The sequence below is a fragment of the Plectropomus leopardus genome, chromosome 18 (genome assembly GCF_026936395.1).
Source record: "Plectropomus leopardus strain MGB_pleo_1.0 chromosome 18, ASM2693639v1, whole genome shotgun sequence".
NCBI lineage: Eukaryota > Metazoa > Chordata > Actinopteri > Perciformes > Serranidae > Plectropomus > Plectropomus leopardus.
The window spans coordinates 20,604,678-20,622,438 of NC_142193.1; the positions used below are offsets into that span (position 1 = coordinate 20,604,678).

Below are 17,761 nucleotides of genomic sequence, written 5' to 3' on the forward strand. Positions count from 1 at the left end.
AAGAAAAGTACAATGTAATTATGTGAAAAAAAGTCAAATTTAATGGTATACAAACATCTCAGTGATAAAAAAAAAGGGGGTTATATTGTAACTGTAGATGATAAAGCATTCTCATGATTTATCCCACTTAAGTTCTCATTTCAGAATGAGTCGCACCTTCCTGTCTCCAAGGAGAAGTCTGTGAAAACAGGAAAACAGTTACATAGTTTATAATGAATCATTGTCCAAATACATACAAACATAGGATTTGAGAGTAAAATGTGTTTATGTTGCTCCTACCGAACCAGTACAGCTGCTATTACACCTCCTGCGATGGGTCCCACCCAGTAGACCCAGTGATAAACCCAGTAGTTGCTCACTATGGCTGGACCAAAGGCTCTGGCGGGGTTCATGCAGGTGCCAGATACATCTCCACTGAGATGATGGGATAAATTATTAAAGTGAGTCTCCCATTATTTATGTAGAAAACCATAATATTTATGTCAATTTTAATACTGCCTCATTGTTTATTTACGTCTATTTGTATCACTGATGCAGCATAAACATGACATCATATGTGAGATACAGAACAAATAATGCAAATTGGATGTGAAGATTTAAAATATTTTGCATGGGCAAACCAATAAAATACCACTAATGCTTCTCTGTATAATATTGAAGTTATACACATAAAGGATTTTACTGCAAAATGTCCCTCAAACTCCTCCAAAACAGATGCACTTTACTGTAGGAATAAACATCGAATCTGTACAATTCTTCTTCTTTACTCACCCAGCCAAAATGTTGAAGACAACAGTGCAGCCCACTAAAAACGGCACCATGGGGCTTTTGGTCTTGGTGTTGACAGCCCCTAGCAGCACCACCATGGTGACCAGGCAGGTCATGGCGACCTCTGCGAATACAGCTCGTCCTATTTCACTGTCTTGCTGCAGGAGAGCAAACGCAGCCCCGTGGGCTCTGGCGAAGTTCTCCTTCGAGGTCATCCCCTGTTGACATCAGCCATGATTCAGTTTATTTAACATACATATAAAAGATTCTAGGGTGAACATTTTAATGAAACCAACATGAGGCAGGTATACCTTTGCCATCGCAGCTCCGAGCACCCCTCCGAGCAACTGACATGCGAGATATGGGGCCACCATGTTCAGCTCCATCTCGCCACATAGATAGATGGCCAGGGTGAACGGTGGGTTGAAATGGGATCCACTGAAGAGACAAAAAAATCAAGAGAAAAGGTCACTCTTGCAGAGCAATGTTGTCCTCAAACTATGAACTTTTTAAAAAGGCGTTATTATGAGATGTAATAGTTCAGCTTATGTTAAATAGATAAAAGTATGATTTGTCAGGATTCACATGGCACTTTCCTAAATGGAAGTCTTAACTATTGAAAACAGTGTTAATACACAGAATCATGTGAAAAAATTTAAGCACAGCTGAGTAATTTCATCTACAAACAAAATGTTTTTATTTTTGTAATCAATTAAATTTGAAGATATATATGCATTCAGATCCCCCGTCTCATATAATCTGAATGTAACTGGAAAATGAATAAAGGAATACTGTTCAGATATTATTTTGTAATTATGAAATCAGTTTAAAATGCATCCTATTGACAGTGTACACAGAACATTAATCTATTAGTAGGATTCTTTGTAGAGATTTTCCATAAATTGGAAGGACAGAAAAATAACACGATAGACTGAATTTTAAAAATTACAGATGATTTATGTGTGCATTTAAAGTAGAGATCCACCATTACAATATTTTCTGTGTGTGTTTGAAACATACTTTGGTTCTGAATGTGTTAAGTGTTTTAAAATGCTGTTTCCAAGAATTTTTTTAACAGCCTATAATTAATAATTGCCCACTCAGGTATTGCAGTAATTTACTGCATTTATTCCCTTAATATGTTTAATGTATGAACCAAAAACCAAAGTATTTCCTTGTAAGTGAAAACCTACTTGGCAATAAATCCCTTTCTGACTCTGGCATACAGGAGAGAAGATAAAAAGAAAACCCTCATGGCCCAATAAACACTGAAGATGAGCCTCACCTGATCTCAGCCATGCAAGCCACCATGACGGCCACAGCCAGGCCGTGCACCAGAGCCGGCTGCAGCCTCCCCGTGGACTCCACATTCTCTATGACCGACACACAGCCGATGAACACAAAGAAGGTAGTTCCCACCAGCTCGCCCAGACAGGGCTGAAATAACCTCTCAAATTTGTTTGGAGGTCTGTCTGGAGGCGGCTTAGGCTGTGAAGACATCAGAGACGCCCCGACTTCTCCCATCTCCATCTTCTCATCAGCCATGAGTCTTCAGTGAGGTGTGGTTGTGAGAGCTGAGGATGTGACACTGAGCCTGCTGACCCGAGAGGTGCGTACAAATCTCTCCATGCCTGTAATCACACGGACTTTGGTGCTTAGGGTTAGAGTCTAGGCTACATTTGCTCCACTGACCTCCTTTGAACTCACTGACTCTTTTTCTTATTAATCCAGGATAGCTGGTTCATCACATACCCTCTCATAGCAAGAGTGCAAGTCTGTGAGCTGTGCCATGAGCTGTTTATAAATCAGCTAGTTTTTGTCAGTGATTGATACTTAATAATTTACAGTGAAGTTACACAAACGTGTTTTCAGAAGCTACTTTTCCATGACAGGGTCAAATCAGGTGGGACAACAAAAATTCAGACATCTTGTTATATATTTGTCTGATTTTATTTTGATGCAGATTCAGAAGCTCTTCAGTACTGTCGAGATGAAGTTTCTTAAAACCTAATAATGATGAACAGTGACAAAACATCAGCCTAGATATGGATGCAAGCCAGCACACTTGCTTAATGTTTACCCAAGAGCAAAGTCTAAGAGTTGTTTTTAGTTTGGAAAAAAATATTATTTAACTTAATTTTCCATAAGTTCATGATACAGCAGATTCTACTCACTAATTAATCATTTCCCACAAGGTGCTCACACATTAAATGAATGTACGTAATGGAGGAGATGGTGCAAACAAACTGATAATACAGCACACGTGGCCACCCAATGTTTGGAAGAGCTAGAAACACAAAAGCAAACTGTATTTTAGAGTCATTTTTTGTTCTTACTGGATGAATTGTTAATAGTCATAGGATGTACAATGCTACAAAAGAACTAAAACCACTTATGGTCACTCAAAGACAGTTTTGCACATTAGTAGAGATCCACCAGTAGATGGAGACAAGGGCATTTCTAGAATTTGAGGAAAGAGGTGCTTCGCTCTGACCTGTCTGACCCAGACCCAAGCTCTATTTTTATGCTTTTTTTATTTTTTGTATGCACTGTTATCTTAATTACCCTTTAACACATTTTTTGTGACTTTTCAGATTAATGATGAACTGTGATGTTAAAAATATTAATGGTTTTCAGTAATTAAAAGAATTGATAGAAACAGAATAAGAGTTGCAAAAATAGTTAAAATTGTGAATTTTATAATATATATGCATTTTTATCTAATATACAGTATATCTAGAGCCTGGGCTATGCATTAAACAGTTAAGCCTGATGCCTCAGACGCCAAGCCCCAACAATGCCACCGGGTGGAGATATCAAACAAACACGTAAACATACATCAACATACAGACATGTCCAAAAAGGAGTGGGAAGAAGTGCAAACACTAGCCCTTTTAATATGAAAAAGCCTGGATTAAAGAGGGCAAACCCTTTTAGTGACAAGACTTTCAAAACAGCTCTGCAAAGTACAATGTGACAGAAAAGTTTGATAACTAAATGAGGAGCAGATACCCGAGAAAACAGGGACACATTAAAGCTAATTTAATCACAACAGAAGGGAGCATATCGCCTCTCAGAGCTGTTTAGTATGACTCTGAGTTCTCACCTGGTGTCAAACTACATTGCTAGTTGTTCTTTAACGTCAACAAAACAGGGTTAAAGTACCTTGAGCATGACTTCTCTGCTCTGTGCACACAGGAATGAACAGACACCACATGTTCACTCCATTTATTGGGATCATATAGTTTCCATCATTCCCATGAAAAAAACAGGTTCATGGGTCAATGACATTAGTGCTGTTCAGATAGGAATGCCTTTACAATGTATATATCATTGACCCCCATTACACTGGGCAGATAAGGCAAAGGTGCGCCCTTTGTCTTAAAAGACATACTTTTGAGCTATTGTAAGCCTTTCTATTATGACGTCTATTACAAGGTCCGCTGAGGAAATGTACTATTGTCCTGTTCATGAAGACTGATTTGGCACCATGCGGAAAAAATAAATTTACCTCCATTGAATTTGGGTGACAGCCATTAATGAATTACTGAATAGACTTACTGGGGACGGACCCAAGGTCGCAAAGTGTCACGTGCCCTACTGGCCCTCACGAAATGTCACTTACATTTCTGTAACATGTAGCAACCAGGAAGAGATTCAAGATGGAGCAAAGAGACACAAAGACACAACAAAGAGATGCAAACAGACACAAAATAACTACAAAGTGACACAAAATGACAATCAAGACACAAAATGACTTAAAAGAGAAAAAAAACAACCAAACAAGACAGAAAATTACCTCAAAGGGGCAAAACAACCAAAAAAAGACACAAAATTACTGCACAGATGTGAAAAATGACCCCCCCAAAAAGTAAAATTGCCCCAGAGACACAAAATGACCTACAAAATACTGCAAAGGGACACAAATTACCAAAAAAAGACACAAAATATGCCAGAGACGCGTAATAACCACAGAGACACAAACTGACCAAAAAAATTGACACTATTATTTCAGAGAGCTTCAAACCGACCAAGAAAGACTTAAAAATACTTCAAAGAGATTTAAAAATCACCACAAAGACAAAATTGCCAAAAAATACAAAAAATTACCCCAAAGAGACATAAAATGACCACAAATACACATAATTACCCCAAAAAGAAACCAAATAACACAGACACAAAATTGCACAAAGAGATGCAAAATAGCTACAAAAAAAGTTAAAAAACAAAATTAAAGAGGTGAAATCACCACAAAGTCTGTGTGTCTCACTTCTGTATAGGAGAGGTGATGGGGCCTTTTATGTGTATGTGCCCCGGGAATGCTGCTGCTTAATCCGCCCATGCTGGCAGCACAAAATCTGAGGTGGATATGACAAAATCAAAATCACCTGTATGTTCAAATGCTGCTTGGGACAATTTACAAAATATTTCTCCTTCGCATGTTTCATTCTGATGTTAAACTTCATTATTCTTATTCTGTTCATGTAACAAAGAAACGACTCCCAGATTTGTTTTCAGTGCTCATGTCACCACAGGGAAGCAGCCACAAGGTGGCAGCAGAGTGCTGATGCAGGATTTAAAGTCAGACTGATCTCGAGTCAGTCCGGAGAGGCTACTTACCTGCTGACGTCACGAGGACTGACCCCGGATCAAAATGTAATTAAACCATGTTGATAAGTTTTTGCAGCATTTTTTTTTGTTTTTTTGAAAAGTGCAGTGGGTGAAGTTTTAGTTTTTAGCAAGTTTCTCTCCGTCTTTTTTTTAACTTTAATTTACTTCAATATGATTTTCTTTAATCTAATATAGGCTACACAACTACTTTCTATATTAAACTAAAATGTAAGACGGTGACTTTGCCATGACCATGACAGACCAATAGCTGAGTCAAAGTTTTTTTTCCTTTGCTTAGGTATCACATGTCACCACTGGGCCGTGCAGCTCACAGTGGGGAAGTGCAGGCACTTCCTTCTTCCTACCACACCGGTTGCACACAAACCAGTCAGTTTAATAGGAAGTGGGATAATCGTGGCGATGGGGATCTAGCAACTTGACAGACTGTTTCAACTGACTTCTCTGTACGTCTCTCTCTCCAGTTAGTGTCCCCGAGTTTCACCAGTAAAACCACCCAGTTTCAGCGCGTAAAAGTGATCGGAGCGCAGCCCTTTTCTGCCACAATGGCTGCGACGTAGCGCAACTTTTGGATCCGAGGTGGATGATCGACAGCGCTCCGAGGTGCCGTCAACTTTTACACACTTGAAGGAGACACCGAGGAGGAAAACAAAACAAAAACAACAACATGAAGAAACAGTTTAATCGCATGAGGCAGCTTGCCAACCAGACTGTTGGGAGGTGAGTGTTTGTTTTATCAACATGCATTGTTGCAAGTTGATGTCATACATTTATTTTCTGGCAGGCCAACGCTGTTGTTGATTTCTCATGATTTGTCAGTGCTCTGCCATTGTCATGCGTCGTTTTGTTGAAGGGCTTGATAACCCGTTTTTTGGCAACACACACCTTAAAGTTTGAGGAAAGTAAAGCATCTGTTTACAGCTGAGTAATGTCAAAAAGAAACTAAACCTGGCCACACGTCACGTGGACTTTGATTTTTCTTAAAACAATACAACATGTTTTAAAAGGTAAATGGAGCTCCAGATGTCTTAATGGGCTCTAGTATTCTCCCATTATGTATTTTGGGACTTACAGTGTGTCTGTGGTCATAATCAGATCAAAGGCTGCAGCTAACAGTTATCTTCATTATTGATATATCTGTCAGTGTCATGTGTCATGTCTTATCAATGAAATGTCAAAAAAAAGTTCTGCGGGCCCAAGATGTCAACTTCACATGTCATTCACATGTCTTATTTAAGTCGACCAACAGTCCAAAATCTAAAGATATTCACTGTAATAATGCAAAATAGTCAAGACCACCTACACCAAGACCAAGTTTAACCAAGGCCAGAGAGTATCAAGACTGAGATGAGCCCTAGTCCAGTCTACTTTATCATCATTTTATTCCGCATATACAGTATGTGTTAACGTATAAGTGTACTATGAGATATTTCTTGATGAAATATTTAAACGGCATTGCACTGGTGAACGTTAGATGCATGTAATTTCCTTTGTTTTCTATGAGCAAACAAATACAAACACTTAAAACCTGAAATCAACTTAACCATATTTACACTCCTTTTTTTTGCACATGCAATTTATTGATATCCCTGCAGGTGTGATCTTTACAGGCCCTGAAACAGTCCTCTGAGATCCAGACAAGACTGAGTAAAAATGTGGTCAAGCCCAAGAGGGGCATGAGACCTTCAAAAAGGGGTCTTGAGACTAAGACTGATCTTGAGTACTACACTACAAAAGATAACGAGACTCCTTAAAAACCACCACATTTTCACAATTAACGGTCCTGTGTTTAAGATTAGGAGGATTTAGTACCATTTAGTGCCATCTTCTCGCAGTTACAATTTCTTCAGGGTTCATTGTTTTGTTTTGTTTTTTTTTTTACCAGGAACTGAATTATCCACAGAAGTGTCTTTCTCTCCAAAACAAATGGACCAGATAATTAAATTAATATAACACTGAATGAAGCAGTTTCACATTACATATCAGTGTTTCTTCTACCTCGTTTGGCACGTTGCAGATGGTCCGTTTACCAGCACCTGCTTAATGTGCGCACCTCTTTTCTCTGATAACATACTTTGAGCTCACCTTATTTCAGATACAGATGTTCAGGATCTTTTCACCAGAAGTCGAATTATCTGCAGAGGTCTCTTCCTCTTCAAAACAAATAGACAAGGTGATTAAAACTGGCAAAACACTGAATAAAGCAGTTTCACATACAAAAAACAGTGTTTTTGTGATGCTCTCGTTGCTGAGGGGCATTTAGCGGCCAATGCAAAAACGCGAATGTCCCTATCAAGAGCCACTGTTTGGGTTTTCTGTTCTGCTGTAAAAACATGGTGGTACAACCTTAGTGGAAGAGGACTCACTTTGTATTTAGATATAAACGTCTAATTCTAAGGTAACAAAAACACAACAATTCTTATTCTCTTATAAACCCAACAGACTGGACCTTTAACATACTAGAACCAGCAAATATTTGGTGTGTTTTGCTTGATGAAAACATTAAAATGACTAGTTAACTAATTGCTTGAGCTCCAGTTAGATTAATTACATTTCCTTTGTATATATTTCTATGTAGCAGAAGAGATGCTGCTCTGTGTGGGCCCCTGTAATGTCACCACATTTAACTTTAGCAGAGGTCTATGATAAGATTATTTCTAGAATTACTGTTATTTCTGCAGCTGTAGGCGTGGATGTGTACACAAACATGTATTTCCTGATGTCTGTGATACTGGCAGTTTGCAGGCACGGACGCACACACACACACACACACACACACACACACACACACACACACACACACACACACACACACACACACACACACACACACACACACACACACACACACACACACACACACAAATATCTATATCATCTCCTCTTCCTTCATCTCCGTCCCCACAGGGGTTTCCAGCCCTGTTCTCTATCACCCAGAGACCATGTGTCCAGTTATTACAGCATTAATGGAGTCTGCAGATGATGCCCTCGTAATGTCTCTTCAAAATGACTTTCCAACAAACAGCCTGAAGCCACTGGCCTCAAATTCCTCACTTACGTTCCTCCATATGTTGTGTAAGAGCAGTAAAAGTAAACTGAGCAGAGTGACAGCTTGCTTACTGCGAGGCAGAAGTGTTTGCGAGCACACCCCCCCACCGTAGATTACTGCAGGATACCAGGAAATCCTTTGGTGCCGTCTGTAACACTGCGTGACTAAAGCAAAGTGGGATTGATGATGTTATATGAATGAATGGTTGAGATTAGTCTCACTGTGTCTGAGAAAAAGGTGGGTTAGTTGAAATATGCAGTCAGTGACAAGAAACCACTGAGGTCAAATCAGTGTTTCAAATGTCAGGTTATATGTTTCCCAGAATCTTCATTCAGTCTAAGCATCAGTTTAGGGATGCAGTTGATAATTTCATTATCGATTATTGGCCTGATTAATTGTTTGGTTTATGAAGTGTCCTGAAATAGAAAAAGCCAATCACAACATCCCAGAGTCCCAAGTGATGTCTTCAAACGTCTTGTTTTGTCTTACCAAAACCTAAAAAGAAAACCCTGTCATTAGGAACTGTTGTACTTTTTCATTATTTTTCTTGTTAATACTGAAATGATGAACTGATCTTTAAAATGGAGCACCCAGTAGCCCATGTAAAAGCATTCACACTATCTATCCTATCAAATCAAAATAATAATTTTAAAAACAAGTGATCTTCAGAATATCTGTTGATAAGTTTTCTTTCGATCATTTAAGCAATTAAAAGGATAGGTGTAAAGCAAATCACAGCTCTTTTTCCCTGTTTTTATGTAGTCAATTTCAAAAGTGTGCATCTTTCTGCTGTAGAGACAGCCCAGTTTTATAAAAAGACCACATTTCTAATTGTGAAATGCTTTTTTAACCAGCTTCTTGCTGCTGCTCTGTGTCAGTTTGATGACGCAAGCTTGAGGAGAAAGTGTTAAGTTGCATCACTATAAGGGTGTTGGTTCATCCTTTGAACTCTGTGATTGATTATTTTGCTGAAACTGGGTACAGGTGATACGACCACATCCATTACTTACAAAAATTGTTTTAAATCTTTCTTCTTGAACTGTAAAATGTTCATTTAAAATGTCATTTTAAATGGACTTTAAAGTGATTGCCACAGTAGGGCAACTTTTTATCTCTTTCACAAATCAGTATATTTGTGTCCCCCATGATGGTTTGTGATGATGTGGTTCTCTGTTTGGCAGGAAGGGCCGGGCACGGAGGGTTTTTGTGGAGTAAGCATTTCCATGATTGTTGACGGGGACACAGCAGAGGGCTGGGGACGTCACACAGCCACAGAGGGGTGTTTTTATAAAAGAGGAAGCCAGTTCAATTTGCATGTAGCTGTTGCAGTGAGGTTGAAGCTTGGAGGGCAGCAATGTTTACGAATCAGTGCATATGTTTGAGAGAGATAAGCTTATACAGAGCGCTTTTAACAAAACTTTGATTTGGAATGAAAACATAGGCATCATATAAACATCATATAATACCTGAAGTCTAACAGGTGTAAAGTATTTGTGCTCTGTGTCTTATATTAATTTTCTCACAGGCTCTCACTTAATTATAAGTCCATTTACACCACATGCAGTTACTGTTTTTCTCTTTCTGTCTTTCTGACGTTTTGCTCCAAGTTTTCTTTCAGGGTCTGGGCTCCAGCATTGTGGGAGTCTATTCTTAGAACAGTAGCTGCTGGCCAGAGCTGAGCTGCACGCCAGTCAAATCAATGCTGATTCAATATTAATAGGAATCTAAAGATTTCTCCTGTAGCGAGCCACTAAAGCCCAATGTGTAATGTGATCATATGGATCAGTGTGGAGGTATTCTGGCGTCCAGATTGTATGTCATGCCATCATGTATTTGTAGATCTCAACCTTTGTTGAACTGTTTGAAAAGCTGCGACTTTTTTGTGTTAATAAAAGGCATATTTGCCATCTGTCTATATTACAGCTTCATGAAAGTCTTTTATTTGTACATGTTTTATATATGTTCTGTTTTAAACATCAGTTTCCTCTTGTTCTGGAAAAATAACCTCTGTTGCTCAGGACATGATGCTGTGCATGTTAAAGAAATTAGCAGGATAAACAGTTAGTTTGTAAAAAAACAAACAAAAAACCCTTGTATATCAAGACAGAAAATTCAAGAAGCCGCAGTGTATACAGTGCTGAGTGGCTTGGGTATCATTTGAAAACTTGGCATCAGTGCTGAAACAACAGCTGAGTTTTGGTACGAATATCTAATGTTTTTAATTTTTATTTTATTTGTTAGTACTTCTCTTTGAAACACAAAACACATGATTCCTCAAAACAAAAAGGGGTCAACATTTACAAATGTTAAATGTTTTCTAAACACAAACAGTCTGACTTTGCCTAAATGAAATAGTCAAAAAAATCAGCAAAATTTCTACTTAAATCCAGAACTATCTGATCAAAGAATAAATTATTATAAGATTAGAAATAGAGACTTGATGCCAGCAAGGGCTGCAACTTTTCATATTTACATACCATCTAATTTGTTTTGTAACTGCTGCACAGCAATTTTCCTCTTAATGAATAAAGATATATTTTATCTTATGTTAACTCATGATATGATTAAAATTTGATTTGATTCAGAGAGTACTCTGGGCACAGGCGGAGCAGCAGAGCAAGAAACACAGTGAAAGTGGTTTTAGTGTTGTCTATCATCCAAGTTGTTGTCCAATATACTTTAGATCAAATCTGCAGCATTATCATGGAAACTGTGCACACTGTAGTCCAGTGCGGGTTTTTTTGGCTGCCTATCATTATCTGTCATGTGCTAGGCTGCTAGAACTGTTTAAATGTTTTGGAAGGAGTCGTGCTTGGACAGAAATGTTAAGACGAGTGTGCTATGGGCATTTACAAATAAAAGTATATCTTAAAGATGATAATATGTATTGATGTTTTCACTTTGTATCTTGACCACTGGACCAATATATGAATCCAGATCGATGTATCCTCACACTCCTAATCGAATCCTTTTCTTATTTAATAGTTCGGTCAATAGTCTGTTAGGAAAGAGCCAAAAATGCCTGACAGAAGATCTCAGGACATAATAAAAATATCTTGTTTTGTCTGACCACGAGTCCAAACCCAAAGTTATTCAATTTACTATCATATAAGGCCAAGAAAGCAAGGTAATATTCTCATTTAAGGCCAACTAGACCGTTTTTGCCTTAAAATCTGATTAATCGATCACCAAATCTGCAGTTTTCAATACTCCGGGTCCCAGTACAGGGTATTTTTTATTGCAGTATGACTACCAGTACAAGCAAAGAAAACCTGTCTACAGAATCATAAAAACCAAGAATCTTTTACCAGTTGAACAAAATGTTCTCCTCATAATTGTATAAGCTCAAGTCAGCAGCCAGAGGCATTTTCTAGTAACAATGAGGATATTTCAGGCATAAATGAGGTAAGCCTGTATCTGTAGGGTGTAACCTACAGCAGTATTAGGTAATAGCTCCAGTATGGGAGAGGGTTAATTGATCCCTGTGAGATTTAAATCTATAGTGTGGGCCTGCTCTGGTGGAGGAAGGGGAGAGGTCTTCAGGGATTTGTGTAATATGTGTGTGGTTGGTGTATTTGTGGGATATCGACAGGGTGAACGATGTGCTCGTACGTAGGTCTTACTGGCTCAGCAAGGTTGATAAAAGGGTGGAAATCTGCTTTGAGAAATCGTGGTCTCATAAGCAATTGTGTATCTTATTTCAGAGGTGGTTTGGGCATTTTCTCATCATTTTCTAGATGTTTTGGAGTGATGTCACTGATTTTCTGCAGACTCTGCTACAATACGCAGTGTGTTCAGTGTGTTTCAGACATCAACAAGCCACTTGGCAACTCCTACCCTCCTCCGCACAAATACACACACCTCCCCCCTGTTGCCATAACAAACAAGGTGCAGATGACACCAGAGGAAGTGTGTGTTAGGACAGGGTAGAGGAATCCGACAGGTCCATCATGGAAAACAGCCACAGGCGGGAGTGGTGATAGGCTTGTGCATGTGTGCATACATGTTGAGTATGTGTCCACAGAGGTACCCACATAATTTAGCAGGTCTATCATGTGATAAGATTTTATTCTGGATTTAAGCAGATTATGCGCTGTGTATCTTTGCTGCAGGCGCATACTGTAGACAGGTTAAGCTGGAAAGACGTTTTTGCTTTAGTTGGATTGTCTCATTTGCTGTGTGCTCATGAGTTCATCTGAGTCTTAGCAGCAAGTTTGGTCTTGTTTAGTTGAAGCAAAACATGGAAACCAAAAGAAAACAGAGTGCAGAGTAAGACATTCAAATACTTCATATTTTTAGGCATGTAATACAAACTCATTGCCATTTGACAGGTGTGTCAAAGGCTGGGTATAAACGCACTAACATACGGTTACTCAACTTGCTTTGCCTTGGGGATCACTTTTGGAAAAAGACAAAAGGCCTGGGGCCAGTTGCAGGAGCCCTGCACAGGTCAGGTGTGTGTAAGGATGTTTCGATGTTTTGAGGACATTCAGGGCAGTCTGAGGGGCCCTGGAAAACCAAACCTGGCACTTAAAAAAAAAAAAGATGATGTATTACTCAATTAATTCATTCATTAAGTCATTTTTAAAGAAAAAAAGTTAATCATTTCTGATTTAAGCTTTTTAAATGTGAATATTTTCTGGTTTCTTTACTTGTCTGTCACAGTAACTTTGTATCTTTGGGTTGTGGACAAAACAACATTTTTGGGACTTCATCTCGAGCTTTAGGAAACACTGAATAACATTTTTCATAATTTTGACATTTTAGAGACCAAACAGCTAAACAATTAATCGACAATGAGAATAATTGCCCTAATAAACAAGCTCTATTTTGATGTTTTTATGCACTCATACTGCATTTTATTTACAGTAAAAGTGCAAAAAATCACCAGTATAAATCAATTTACCATTGTGCATCAGATAATGGGGGCCATATTTGGCCCATGTGCCATCATTTGAGTGTCACTGCAGTACTAAGTAGTATTCCAACTTCTTAAGTCAAATGATACCCGTGTTTGAGCCTTTTTGTACCCAAATCTAGAAAAAAAAGAGAAAATAATCCTTTATTCGTCCCACTGTGGAGAAGTTTGAAAATGACTTATCAGTATGGTTTTGCTCACAGCCAATCACTGCCAACATTTTTCAGTTCAATTTGACATGTGATTGGACCACTACCGCAGCAGCTAAAACCCATAAAGCCTGTGGTGTGGTGAAGTCAAGAGTGGTGCATTTCACAAATTGGCAGTTCAGCATACCAAACTTTCAAAAGTGTGGCTTTGCTACGTGCTTGTGGCCTCTGGTGGCATTTTGTGCAACTGAATGCTTCCATTTGCATGACTTAATATTGAATAAAGTAGAAAAAAATATATCATATTAAGTACTCTACTAGTATCAGTATCAATTAAAGGGTATGCCCCCTGTGTGTGCCCCTCAACTCACATCCTTAGATTGCATTATATTAATATTATTTGTTTGGTAGGTATTATTATTATTCTCCCTGCATGCTGAAAATGTGTTTTTCTGTGTCTTTATTTTATTTCTTTGTTGTCAGTGTTTGACCTTTGTCTTAATTTTTGTGTTTCCATCTGCAGGGCTGAGAAAACTGAGGTGCTGAGTGATGACCTCCTGCAGGTGAATATGACATTCTTCTTCTCTATCGCTGCTCACATACATCAACTACCATTCATTCACAGACTGTATTTGAAGGGTAACTTATGTGTTTTTCAATCCTATTTTCCATTTTTTGTGTCTAAGTGAATAATGAGAACAACATTTTTTGACATTTGTTCAGTATTGAGCGAGGGGGCTGCAGCAGGCAGCTGTAAAACAGGCTACAACTGCACTCAGGCACATGTGCAGTTTATGTCCACCAGAAAGTACTTGTTTTTGACACTGACAGGCTCAAAATATTTCGTGTCCGACAGCATTATGGAAAGGATGATGGATCTTGTTTAAGTGTAAGATCCTTGTTCTTCAACCAGAAACAGCCCAGAATTCCCTATCACCAAACCTTGCAGACTCCATTTAAATAAACACAATTTTAGCATGTATAAAGCCAGCATATTTTCTCATCTAACAGGGTGAATTAAGCGTTTATTTCAACAAATCCACAGTTGGTGATTGTTGGAACAGTGGAAAGACAAACCAAGACCTTTTTTGTGAGTTTTATTTCAGGTTTTAACTGTGCGTGTTTTATGATTATTGAGTTATTGTTTCTTTAAATGAAGTCTGGTAGGTTTGGCGATAGGGATTTTGGGTCTGTTTCTGGTTTAGATAAAAGGATCTTACTCTCTAACAAAGTCTAGCTCTGTAGGGATCCTTACACTAACACTAACAGTCTGAACCTGTCATTGCAAAATGAGCCCTTTCAGTGAACCTTCATTGAGAGTACACAAATTCCCCAAGTGGTTACATTGCAGCCTTGTTTTGAGACTGCTGGCTGCAGTCTCTCACTTAATACTGGGTCAGTTTCAAAAACTGTTGTTCCAATTAGTCACTTACACACCAAAAAAGGAAGGGAAAATAGGGTCCAGGTTGAAAAACAACAAAGTTACCCTTTAAGAGGTCGTTTTCTGGATGAGTAAAATGCGGAAGTTATCAAAAGACTTACAAGTTCTCCTCTTAGTCTCTGTTAAAGTGATCATGCCTGAGCGGCTTGTTGATGCCAAGTCTCTCTGCAGTCTTGGAGTAAAACTGCTGGTATTAAAACATTACTGGGGAGTCTTTCATTCAGTAACACCTCGCCAGCTCAGGGGTTTGGCGCTGCAGGGAAAAGTGCCTCATGGTTTTCCACTCAAGGCGAACCCTGGCAATGTTCTGTTATCTTGAAATCATACTTGGTGTGTGTGTGTGTCTATGTGTGTGTGAATGTGGCTGTGTATGTTGGGGGATGGTAGTACCCTAAGTTAGTGAAACTGTGAGATCACTGCTAGGAAAAGAGTATGAAGACAGAGCATGCTTACTTAGAAAGGAGCTTTTGTGGAAGGAAAACTGAAGGTGAAGTCTAAAGCCTTTCAGTCACTGTAGTCAAAGTTTTATGACATGCAGCAGTGAACTCTGAACCCCATGTGGTTTGCACACACAGTTAACGCAAACACTTGGTGGTGAGGAAAATGATTATTTCTTTAAAGGATAAGCAGAAATACATGTTTTACTGTAATCGAGACAATAGTCAGGGTCCTTTTTTGTTGCTTTAACAGTGTTAATAATTACATTAAGTCATAATTTTACACCACTGTGCCGTTAGCACTGCGCACAAACTGACCTAACCCTTCCAGAGAATGCTTTTCCTCGTGTTTGGTCCTTGTCCTGAACGACAGGAGCTTTGTGCTGTGTTAGACATTCCTTTAGCTTCAGCTCTCAGCGAGGAATGTGATTGTCAAGCAGTCAGCACAGTGGAAGCAGCTTGGATGTCTCTTGGCCCAACAACTAGTGCTCCAAGTCAAAATCTGCAACCGTATTACAGTCACGTTGATAAAATGTGTCACTCACAGTTTCCTAATTTGTAGACCAACAAATCTAAATTCGATCACATGAGCTGGGAAAGTTTTTCCCTCTTTCCAAACATGAGCAGAGAAAGAACCGTTTTTCCTTTCCCCCTCCCCAACACGCTCCCACACCCACTTCTCTGAACCGTCCAACTTGAAATTTGACTCTATGATTTCCATGGTGTCGTAGTAGACTTTTCTTTTTCCATTAGTTTCCGTAGTCCTTTCATTGGTTAAGGCATTTGTCTTGTTTGGACACGTCCTGCCACAGTGGGAGAGTTGAAGAGGCTCATAACAGTAGAGAGAGTCAGGCTGGAACTGGTCCCATAGCTCAGTGTTTGATTACCTCTTACACACGACGGGCTGTTGTTGTGGACACTTGAACACACACTCATATCTGATACTGTATATAAAGAATCAGAATCAGAAATACTTTAATAATCGGGAGGAAAAGTGTAGTTCATTACAGTCGCTCTGATGCAAAGCATAGGGAATGATAAAGAGTAGAGATAAGTATAAGCACAAGTATATACAAATATAAATGTAAAAACAGAAATACAGTAATAGTAAACAATAAGCACAGTATGTAAATAGATGAAAAAGTATGTATAATATGCTGTGTATGCAAGTGTGTAAAAATATAAATGTAAAGAAATAAAGTAACAGACAATTAGCACTAGTATGGGAACATTTAAATTATAATGTGGATAATGTGCATATGTAAAGTGTGTAAAATATAAAACTGTGCCTTATGCTACAATACAATGTATACAATTAGAATCTAACATCAAAATATAGAAATATAAATATGTGTGCAATGCGACAGTGAACAGAAATAATAATAACATAATAATAATAAGTACAAATAACAATAAGAGTATATACAGTATATGTAGCATGTTAAATTTAGTTCAAGAGTAATATTGCACATTTGAATAATTGCACAGATGATTGCTGTAGTTGAAATATTGCACCAAATATTGCAGTTTAGATAGTGATATTGGGCATTATTGCACCATAAAAGCCATATTGCACATACGAAGTATAATAGATAAATTATGGATATTTAATTGTAGGTGTGTGTATTAAGTCAAAATACTGTCTTTATGCTCTAAACTGTCTTTGTGCCATATTCCTGCATAATACTATACCATGTCGTTTTCAGCCATTTTTATAATGTGCTATATTATGTCATTTTGGGCTTTTTTTTCCAACACAGTATTCTATGAAGTGTATACTGTAGACACACTGTTTTTACACTCAATTAAGCAAATGTGATACAGTGTGCTAATTATTGAGCTTTAATGCGCTATGATGGGCAACATTTGTCACCTTTAGACAGAGCCAGGCTAGCTGTTTCCCCCTGGTTCCAATCTTTATGCTAAGCTAAGCTAACTGGCTACTATTTATAGCTCCATATATAACAGGCAGACATATGAGTGGTATCAATCTTTGTCTAGTCAAGTCTAGACCAGAAAGAGAATAAGAATATTTCCCAAAATGTCAAACTCTTCCTCTACGCAAACTATTTGGAGATCCTGTCTCTACTCTGTCATCAGCTAACCAGACCCTGCCAACAAGGTCAGCCAGCCCATCAGTTCACCAGCGATCCAGTCTGCTAAAGCAAACCAGAAAACAAAATTGTATTCACCCTCCTGGTTCCTCTGTGACTCACTAAATGTTCCACATTTTTTTTCTATGCTGTGGCAGGTCAGAGGTCGTCTGCTCGCTCTGTTCACTGTTTTCACTGCTGTTGGAAAAAAGATGGCAGTAACTGTCCCGTAAACCTTTGGACAGCTCCGTAACTGGAGAGGCGGGCAGAAGGGATT

The 17,761-nt window shown here is 38.6% G+C and overlaps 2 protein-coding genes across 6 annotated transcripts in view; one reads left to right on the forward strand and one right to left on the reverse strand.

The window, feature by feature from the left end:
* Positions 1 to 18: 18 nt before the first annotated feature.
* Positions 19 to 2,466, reverse strand: aqp8b (aquaporin 8b). Its single transcript, XM_042505438.2, has 5 exons — positions 2,054 to 2,466; positions 1,080 to 1,206; positions 772 to 986; positions 280 to 414; positions 19 to 178 (listed from the first exon to the last, which is right to left on the reverse strand). The coding sequence occupies exons 1-5, from the start codon at positions 2,311 to 2,313 to the stop codon at positions 136 to 138; spliced, it is 780 nt and encodes a 259-aa protein (XP_042361372.1). The 5' UTR covers positions 2,314 to 2,466; the 3' UTR covers positions 19 to 135.
* Positions 2,467 to 5,711: 3,245 nt separating this feature from the next.
* The window catches only part of arhgap17b (Rho GTPase activating protein 17b), a 68,877-nt gene continuing 56,827 nt past the window's right edge, over positions 5,712 to 17,761 (forward strand). For 2 of the 5 annotated variants that reach the window (XM_042504247.2, XM_088069487.1), the window contains exons 1-2: positions 5,712 to 6,117; positions 14,037 to 14,076. In XM_042504247.2, coding sequence (XP_042360181.2) covers positions 6,065 to 6,117; positions 14,037 to 14,076 — 93 coding nt within the window. In that variant the 5' untranslated portion in view covers positions 5,712 to 6,064. The remainder of the gene's footprint in view (positions 6,118 to 14,036; positions 14,077 to 17,761) is intronic. The other 3 variants (XM_042504248.2, XM_042504249.2, XM_042504250.2) reach the window with 2 other exon arrangements.